At 41.1% G+C, this 10,804-nt stretch overlaps 1 protein-coding gene across 1 annotated transcript; it reads left to right on the forward strand.

Moving 5' to 3' along the window:
* Positions 1 to 4: 4 nt before the first annotated feature.
* On the forward strand, positions 5 to 4,811 carry LOC138852278 (B-cell receptor CD22-like; the record flags this gene model as incomplete). The annotated part of the gene is made up of 5 exons (XM_070082034.1): positions 5 to 110; positions 2,290 to 2,420; positions 3,245 to 3,404; positions 3,677 to 3,970; positions 4,612 to 4,811. Coding segments are annotated over 5 exons (891 nt in total), but the record flags the coding sequence as incomplete, so codon positions are not given.
* Positions 4,812 to 10,804: the final 5,993 nt, after the last annotated feature.

The raw sequence follows: 10,804 nt of genomic DNA on the forward strand, positions 1-10,804 counted from the left end.
TGTTGTCTTCACGCCTCGACCTCAAGACCATGGCTCCGTTCTTCGCTGTGTTGCTGAGACGCGCACACCACCAACCATCTTAGAAGACGCCTGGCCCCTAGTTGTTCACTGTAAGTAGCTTCGTACTCTTTTGCGTAGCTTTCTGTAGCTTTACCGTCGCCGTCGTTGCTTTTAAAGTAGCCTGTGTAGTCTCTCTGTGCGATGTGTAACCATAACATTGTATCAATCGCATCTGCTAGAAAAATGACAGGATGGATAATGAGAACCTTCAAAACTAGGGAGGCCAAGCCCATGATGACACTCTTCAGGTCACTTGTTCTATCTAGGCTGGAATATTGCTGCACACTAACAGCACCTTTCAAGGCAGGTGAAATTGCCGACCTAGAAAATGTACAGAGAACTTTCACGGCGCGCATAACGGAGATAAAACACCTCAATTATTGGGAGCGCTTGAGGTTCCTAAACCTGTATTCCCTGGAACGCAGGAGGGAGAGATACATGATTATATACACCTGGAAAATCCTAGAGGGACTAGTACCGAACTTGCACACGAAAATCACCCACTACGAAAGCAAAAGACTTGGCAGACGATGCACCATCCCCCCAATGAAAAGCAGGGGTGTCACTAGCACGTTAAGAGACCATACAATAAGTGTCAGGGGCCCGAGACTGTTCAACTGCCTCCCAGCACACATAAGGGGGATTACCAACAGACCCCTGGCAGTCTTCAAGCTGGCACTGGACAAGCACCTAAAGTCAGTTCCGGATCAGCCGGGCTGTGGCTCGTATGTTGGTTTGCGTGCAGCCAGCAGCAACAGCCTGGTTGATCAGGCTCTGATCCACCAGGAGGCCTGGTCTCAGACCGGGCCGCGGGGGCGTTGACCCCCGGAACTCTCTCCAGGTAAACTCCAGGTAAATAACAAGGTTCCTTCTAGTATGTGTTGCTTGTATCGTCACATATCGTGTGAATAAGAACAATAATTTGCTTCGCACCTACTCATTGTAGGTGAAAATAGGAAATAAAACCTGAGCGCTTTCATGTGCTTACACATATCTTCCGAGGAATAGGAAGATCAGGCAAGAGAAGCAGATTTTACATGTTAAATCCCGAGGCCACACCTCACTCAAAGAAGGTGACACGCAAATCCTCGATAGCCCTGGTAGCCTGGGTATGGACATTGAAGTCTTTGGCTATCTGTCTTTCCCTTGTATTCCCGTGTACTCTCATGTCTCCTCCTCCTCCTCCTCCTCCTCCTCCTCCTCCTCCTCCTCCTTCTCCTCCTCCTTCTCCTCCTCCTCCTTCTCCTCTTCCTCTTTCTCCACGTCCTTTTCATCTGCTTCCTCTTCCTCATTTCCCTCCTGCTCATTCGCGCCCCATATTTCATTGACGCCATTACAGCAACATTGCCCGCTGCACCGGGCTGCAATTTAAACAGCATGCTTGTCCTCTGTTTGATTCACCTTCGCCATGGTAACGAGCAGTGCAGTGTTGCATATGCACAATTGTTAGAGACTACGTCTGCAAGAAGTAGCAACTCACCCTGGAGTAGTCTTCATATTGTTCATTAATATTATTGATATTTGCTAACATTACCAGGAATCATCACCTTGTCACCACCACCATCACCACCACCAGCACCACCAACAACACCACCAACAGCACCACCTCCACCACTACCTCACACATCTACACAGAGAGTAAGCACACATTAACTAGTGAGTTATCAGGTTATTAATCTCTGCAGATGTGAGTTATCGCAGCCTCAGCTGTGTGACATTAGCAGTCAACCCATTCCTCTATGTCGGCCTGCTTATAAGACATACACTGTGCCTTGGGATATTCACTATGCCTTAGGACATGCACTCTACCTTTGGGGGTAGGACACGCAGTGTGTTTCAGGATATGCAGTATACCTCATGGCATACGTATTGTCTTTGAATGAGTCAATAAAGAGGTTATTAAATACACGAGGGTCTCTGTCTGTCTGTCTGTCTGTCTCTCTCTCTCTCTCTCTCTCTCTCTCTCTCTCTCTCTCTCTCTCTCTCTCTGTCTCTCTCTCTCTCTCTCTCTCTATCTATCTATCTATCTATCTATCAATCTATCTCACTCACTCTCAATTAACACTATAAAAAGGAAATCGTAACGGACAATGAGCCCGTAACCACCACAACCACCCCAGTCACCACCACCACTACCACAATCATTACCACCATCATTGCCGCCACCACTTACCACCACCACTGCCATAACCACCACCCAGTAACACCCTCTACCTCGCCCTCCAACAGATCGACCTAAGGCCACCTGCAGCTTCGGAGCGTCTCTCGACTCAAACAACATCAAGGAAGGAGATGATGTATACTTCGAGTGTTTCATTGAGGCTAACCCCAGGAGCACCCGTGTCTCCTGGAGTCATGATGTGAGTTATTATTATTATTATTATTATTATTATTATTATTATTATTATTATTATTATTATTATTATTATTATTATTATCACTGTTATTATCACTATTATTGTCATTATTATTACTATTATTATTATTAGTAGTAGTAGTAGTAGAAGTAGTAGTAGTAGTAATAATAGTAGTAGTAGTAGTAGTAGTAGTAGTAGTAGTAGTAGTAGTAGTAGTAGTAGTAGTAGTAGTAGTAGTAGTAATAGTAGTAGTAGCAGTAGTAGTATGCTACTACTGCTACTACTACGTTGCTACCATTTGCTTTATTACTATTAATAATAATAATAATAATAATAATAATAATAATAATAATAATAATAATAATGATAATAATAATAATAATATTGTTATTATTATTACTATTATTATTATTATTATTATTAATATTATTATTAATATTATTATTATTATTATTATTATTATTATGATTATTATTATTATTATTATTATTATTATAAGCAGATTTCAGGCAGCAGTGAGAGGGTTCCCATCAGCCAATCACATTCATCGATAAAAAACACTTTATTACGGCTGGCTGGTGTAATACCCTATTATCGGTATTGCTTCCTGGAAGACATATCTATTTTTTACGATAGCTAATATCTGTATTATATTTATGAGTGAGCGGAAAATCCATAGGGGCCTTACAGCGCCTTGGAACCGCGAGGAAATCAGGTTTGATCCAATTATGGGTGATCCAACTCTTTGGATTAATTGTCCAGTTAAGAAATCTGTAGTTTCATGACTAATGAATCGACTGATGAAGGCGTTTGCCGGTGTGTTACAGGAGGTGAGGCTGGTCCATAACGTTACAGCGGGCGTGATCGTCAGCAACCAGAGCCTGGTGTTACAGCGGGTGGACAGGACGCAGACGGGGAGCTACGCATGTCACGCTCACAACACCGTGGGTGACGCAACATCCAACACTCTCACTCTTGATGTTAAATGTGGGTTCTGGGAGGTGTTGTTAATGTGTTTTCGTAGTTCGAGTAATGTGTTCCTGGAGGTGTTATTCGACTGTTGTAGCTTATACAGTGTGTCCTTGAAGGGTGTAATTGTACCGCTCTACCCTATTATAATATTAATAAATTAATTTTTTTGAATAATAATAACTATAATAATAATAATAATAATAATAATAATAATAATAATAATAATAATAATAATAATAATAATAATAATAATATTAATAATAATAACCCCTATTTGGTGGTGTCAGACGCACCTATGTGCAGGGCTGGTCAGCCCAGCACCTACGTGGTCAGCCGCTACCAGGACGCAGAAGTAAGATGTACAGTGGACGCCAACCCAGCACATGAGTCGTTCCAGTGGAGGTTCAACAACACGGCTGACACCATCGACGTCCCCCACGGCAGGTTCACTTCGTCAGGTGAACACAGCATCATCACCTACACGCCCATGACCTCCCTGGACTACGGCACGCTTCTCTGCTGGGCCACCAATCAGATTGGTACCCAGAGGAACCCTTGTGTTTTCCATATTCTTCCTGCTGGTGAGTCTCCCGGCTCCTCATGTTCACTACATCGCAAGTCATGTTCACTAAAACACTACTCATGTTCAGGAAAATACTACTCATGTTCCCCAGAACTCAATTATTTATACAGTATTCTCTATCCTTCAAATTATTAATTTTGATTTTTTTATTATTATCATTATTAGAGGTAGTACTTAAATAGTTATTAATATTATTATTTGCAATAAAATTATTATTATTATTATTATTATTATTATTATTATTATTATTATTATTATTATTATTATTATTATTATCATCATCATCATCATTATTATTAGTTTTACCGTCTCCATCATTATTGTTATTATTATATTCGTGAGGGAAGGACTAAACCCTTAGGGGCTATACAGCTCCTAGGTAATTCGAACGGGTAGTTCAAATTACCTGGATCAAGAATCCTTCAGCAACACCCAGGCACATCCTCTCCTTCTTGAAGGGTAGATTAGTTTCGGCTGATCCTTCTCAGGCAGAGCCTGTGGGGGAAGGGTCTTTCCTGTATCTGTTTCTCTCTCTCTGTTGTCCATCATGTTTATTTCGAGATTCGATGACGGTAGATCGAGCCTTCACCTCTCCTTGCGTTGACTGACCCACACAAAACCCATGTTTCACCCTCACAGGTAAGCCAGAGTCCCCAACTAACTGCACTGCCTGGGGAGGAGGGAAGACCTGGGTGAGGCTGAAATGTGTAGCAGGAGTAAGCGGAGGCCTGAACCAGCACTTCTTGCTGTGGGCCAGCCTTCTGGACGGTCCACAGCAGCACCACCACATCAACCTCACCACAGCCACAGCTCAAGACTTCTCTCTCCCGAGCTTTCTGGTAACACTATTTTATATTTACAAAAATCTGCTCCCCCACGTTACTGGGCAAAATACGCAGATGCATTAAGATTTTTACTCAATTATCGTCTTGAACTGCAGTTTTAGAGAGTAATATTGATTTAAAATTATGATATTATATGCATTTCTACTGAATATAGCGTTAATTGTGTTATATGGGTGCATATTATGGATTTTTACCTATATCAGGAAACGTGTCAAACCGCTTCTATTGGACAACGTTTCGCCCAGAACAGACGTTTTCTTGTATTTGTGTGTGTGTGTGTGTGTGTGTGTGTGTGTGTGTGTGTGTGTGTGTGTGTGTGTGTGTGTGTGTGTGTGTGTGTGTGTGTGTGTGTGTGTGTGTGCGTTGATATACAACGCATGTTCTCATGTATAAAGGCTTGTACACACAATATTATTTTAATAAGAACCAGTCACGAAGCGCCAGTAGGCTAAGCAGACAGACATAATAGACACATAAAACAAAGAAATCTATACCACCAGAAATGCCCCATTTTCTCCCTATTTTTATTAATATCTATCCTTTTACTAAAGCCTATTTCTAAGACCTATGTCTAAGACCTGTTTTTAAGACCCATGATTCAATGAGATCATAGCAGGTGATATCATAATATGCAAAATAACCACAGTGAGAAAATAGGGAAATTCCAATCGCTAAGACCTCTGTCTAACATCTATATCTAAGACCTGTTTCTAAGACCTTTTTCTAAGACCTGTATCTAAGACCTACTTCTCTTCGTAAGTAACACTTGTTACAGTGCTTCCTGTAAGACTTAGACAACACGAATTTCCTGTATCTGATATTAGCTCCGTGTCTGAACGTAATTACAAACGACTACACTTAAGATAATCCAAGACTACACAACTTATCTTGTCCTGTAATAATGGAACGATTCACAAATGGAATAGTTATTTTTTCCTGTCCTTAGTGTTAAGTAATTATAAACATTAACAATTTAATACTTCTTCCCTGATGTAATTATGGGTTTTATATAATAATAATAATAATAATAATAATAATAATAATAATAATAATATTATTACTATTATTATTATTACTATTTTTATTATTACTATTATTATTATTATTATTATATTATTATTATTATTATTATTATGAGGGGAAGTGTAAATATTGTAAGCGACATATAGCCTCTAGGGAATGGGAGATAATCAGGTTTGATCCGAGGAAGGAAAGGCAGCCATTCTAACGTCAAGACCTAATTTTTTCCCACCAGTAAACAAGAAAAAAAAATCTGATGTATTTTTTAATTCTAACTCGATTTAGAAAACTTTTGATTCCATCACTTTTATATTTTTTATATATATAATAAGTAGAAAGAATCACATAAAAATAGTTTCTCCCCTTCCATTTCTTTTTCATTGGTTACAATGATTTAATAAGTTTAATTGAAGTCTCTTCTCTGTCATTTAACACACACAACTTTAGGGATTACTGCCGTCTTCCTTCTGTCTGGCGGCTTCGCTGTCCTGATGACCCGACATTATTATCTTCTAGTTGTCTTTGTCGTTGTCCTTCTGTTCCTTGTCCCCTGCCCCTCTTCCTCCTTCTCCTCCTCTTCCCCTGCCCCTCTTCCTCCTTCTCCTCTTCTTCCCCTGCCCCTCTTCCTCCTTCTCCTCTTCTTCCCCTGCCCCTCGTCCTCCTTCTCCTCCTCTTCCTCTGCCCCTTTTCCTCCTCCTCTCTCTCTCTCTCTCTCTCTCTCTCTCTCTCTCTCTCTCTCTCTCTCTCTCTCTCTCTCTCTCTCTCTCTCTCTCTCTCTCACCTCTCCTTTTCATTTACCGTTCCCCCCACTTCCATCTCCCCCTCCGCCTTTCTTTTTCCAAGCCGTTCTCTCTCCCTCTTCCTTGACCTGTTCCATTATTTCCCCAACATTAAGTGTATTAATCTAGTTTTCCATCGGATAGTTTGTCTCAGCCACAGAGTCTGGAGAGTTCATCTTCTTGCCCCTGTTATGACCTGACCTGGTGTCTTCTAACCTTATCTAAAATGCCATGACCTTCTTCCTTCTAAGCTGACATGACCTGGTTTCTTCCACTGTAAACTGACAGGCTTCCTAACTTCACCTGACCTGGGTTCTTCTAACCTTATCTAAAATGCCATGACCTTCCTTCTAAGCTGACATGACCTGGTCTCTTCCACTGTAACTTGACCTGGCTTCTAACTTCATCTATGGGTTCTTCTAAGCTGGCCTAGCATGACCCTGACCTTTCCTACCTAGACTACCCACAAGAGAAGTAGCGGATGCTATGACAGTCTCAAATATGGCTGTCTCGCGTTTAGCGGACGGAGGATCGAGCCTTCACCATGGGCTAGATGAGGGGCACTCACGAGTTTTACCGCTTCATATCGCAGGTGGAAGGACTGAGGAAGAGGGGAAGTACCAGGTGGTGATCACAGCTGTCAACGACAGGGGCTTACGGAGCGAAAGCACGTTTCACCATCTCCAGCCTGGGCACCAATGGTTCAGTCTACCAGCTTCATGGTTAGTGGCAGTAGACACCACCTCCATGGTTAGTGGTAGTAGACACCACCTCCATGGTCAGTGGTAGTAGACACCACCTCCATGGTTAGTGGTAGTAGGCACCACCTCCATGGTTAGTGGTAGTAGACACCACCTCCATGGTCAGTGGTAAGTAGACACCACCTCCATGGTTAGTGGTAGTAGACACCACCTCCGTGGTCAGTGGTAGTAGACACCACCTCCATGGTTAGTGGTAGTAGACACAACCTCCATGGTTGAGTGGTAGGACACCACCTCCATGGTTAGTGGTGTAGACACCACCTCCATGGTTAGTGGTAGTAGACACCACCTCCATGGTTAGGTGGTAGTAGACACCACCTCCGTGGTCAGTGGTAGTAGACACCACCTCCATGGTTAGTGGTAGTAGACACCACCTCCATGGTTAGTGATAGTAGACACCACCTCCATGGTTAGGTGGTAGTAGACACCACCTCCATGGTTGTGGTAGTAGACACCACCTCCATGGTCAGTGGTAGTAGACACCACCTCCATGGTTAGTGGTAGTAGACACCACCTCCATGGTCAGTGGTAGTAGACACCACCTCCATGGTCAGTGGTAATGGACACCACCTCCATGGTCAGTGGCTCAATTCTTAAATGATATATATATATATATATATATATATATATATATATATATATATATATATATATATATATATATATATATATATATATATATATATATATATATATATATATATATATATATATATATATATATATATATATATATATATATATATATATATATATATATATATATATATATATATATATATATATATATATATATATATATATATATATATATATATATATATAATATATATATATATAATGTATATATATTTTATTATCTCTATTAATTTTTGAGTGCAGATTACTATTTTTATCTATTTTCTATCTTTATTTTATCCATATTTCATCTTTCTTCTTTAGTTCTTCTTCCCTTGTTTTCTTTATTTACTCTGCCTCCGATTTTATTGTTGTTCTTTATTTTCTTTACTATTCTAGGTTCCCTTCTTTATTTTATTTTTACAAATACCTGTTTTGTTCTGCTTCTGTCTTTATCTTTCTCACTTTCTTTACTTTATTCCGGCCTCTCATTATTAAAGTAATAAATGTATTAAAAACAGCCATACTAAAAATAGTCTTATTAAAAATAGTCATCAAAAATAATCATTAAAACAGCCATACTAAAAATAGCCAAATTAAAAATAGCCAAATTAAAAATAGTCATTAAAAATAATCATATTACTAAAAAATAGTCACATTCAGTAGTTTTAAAGATAGTCACATATATTTTTTTATCTGTCAGCTTTACTGAAAGTCACGCTGATTAGCTTTAATTAGTTATCTTTATTGAGTTTTATTATAGCTGTCTGTTAGTTTTAAAGAGAAAAGAAAATAGGTCAGTAGGTTTAAAGCCAGTTATGTCTATAAGCTTTAAAGTGAGTCATGTGAGCTATCTTTCAGTAAAGCTAATAGGACTATTGTAGCAGTTGAAGAATGTCGTAGCCAACAAGTGTGTAAAACACATACAAAATAAAGGAGACCTTTATTAGTGCGACGTTTTTCCTAAGTGAGGCTTTATCAAGTGTCTGATATAACTTTATATGGGTGAAACGTAGTGTTGATAAAAGTTTAAAATTTTTGATTTGTGTATGTGTGTGTGTGTGTGTGTGTGTGTGTGTGTGTGTGTGTCTTCTGTATTTAAGTTCCATCTCCTCTTCAGACGGTCCTTTGGAAGCGGAAGTCCGCGACGGAGGACAAACGTAATCGGCGCGGGAGACGCTGCCGAAGGAACCGAGGACTTCGAGTCTGAAAGCAAATCATTCTTGGAGATGCTGACTCAAGTCCATCCACTGCGCTACTCCTCCTCGTCTTGGGCTGCGGATTTCTCCTCCTGATGGCCATCCTCCTGCTGCTCCTGCTGGGGATTATGACCTACAGGAGGAGGAGGAGGAGATCGTCAGACTCCGACCCAGCCCCACTGGATGACAGCCACGACGATACGTTGGAAGGGTCGTGTGGAACCAGAGAGTCATCGGTGTGTGTTGTCGTTCCGACTTCGTAGTGACGAAAGAACACGATACTAAATGCACTGAAAGGGCTTTGCAGGTGAGTGAAGAAAGAGATAGATAGATACATAGAGAGAGAGAGAGAGAGAGAGAGAGAGAGAGAGAGAAATAGACAAAGTCATTACACGCACTGACACACAATAACAAAAAGCAGTGAGTGAATTATTAAAGGAAAGAGCCTTCCACTATAATTAATGTGCAGGAAAAATATTTGAAATTTAAGTAGTTGGATAAGACTAATGGTTTTGTTTTGATAAAATCCCATTATAAATCTTCTGTTGGTGCCGTTGCTCAGCACACAAGTAAACTATCTTTGTTTCCTATTGTTTGCTTCTGGTAATTGATTATCTCCTTTTTCCTGATAATACTGCTGTTGCAGCAGCTGCTGCTGTTATTACTGATGCTACTGCTGCACCTACTGCTGCCGTTGATACCGTTCCTGTGTCTGCTGCTCCTATAACCGTTACTCCTGCTATTACTGTTGCTGCTCCTTTTCTGCTACTCATTGCAATGCTACTGTATCTGCTTCCTCTGCTGGTGATTCTTGCTCTACTACAGCTAATACTGCTACTGTGTCTGCTGATGCTGCTTGTACCATTACTCCCACTGTTTATAATATTTTTGCTGCCTCAACCTTAAATATAGATTAGTATTGGGCCCAAAACACTACAACTATCACTATTACGTCTGCTACTATCACTACTACTACTACTGTACTACTATTTATTGTTGCGGACTTGCCTACACGAAGAGATTTTTTTCTTATCACACCTTCTGTCTATTACAGGGAAAAACCTACATCTACTTTCTCTCTCTCCTACAGGTAAAGACTGAGAACGATGTGGGCCCGATGTTATACCTCTGAGGGAGTCTTGTAGAGGGTGTGAAGAGAGGCAGTGATGCAACCAACCACTACACCCAAGCTCTCTCACCAGTACTGGGAGACACAGGAGGGAAATAAAGCTGCCAGTACCCACCACCCCCCAGTTTCCACCCAGTATCTTGGGTGTAGGAGGGACGAGGCTTCCAGTACCCACCACCCCTCCCGTTTTCACACCAGTATCATGGGTGTGAGGCGAGAAAGGCTTCAGTACCCACCACCCCCCAAGTTTCCACACCAGTATCGTGGGTGTGAGCCGAGGACAGGCTTCAGTACCCACCACCCCCCAAGTTTCCACACCAGTATCGTGGGTGTGAGGCGAGAGAGGCTTCCAGGGACCCACCACCCCTCAGCTTCCACACCAGTATCGGGTGGGTGTGAGCGGGAGGGAGGCTTCCAGTACCCACCACCCCTCAGCTTCCACACCAGTATCGTGGGTGTGAGGCGGGAGGAGGCTTCAGTA

Source organism: Cherax quadricarinatus, unplaced genomic scaffold, assembly GCF_038502225.1.
Source record: "Cherax quadricarinatus isolate ZL_2023a unplaced genomic scaffold, ASM3850222v1 Contig6324, whole genome shotgun sequence".
Lineage (NCBI taxonomy): Eukaryota > Metazoa > Arthropoda > Malacostraca > Decapoda > Parastacidae > Cherax > Cherax quadricarinatus.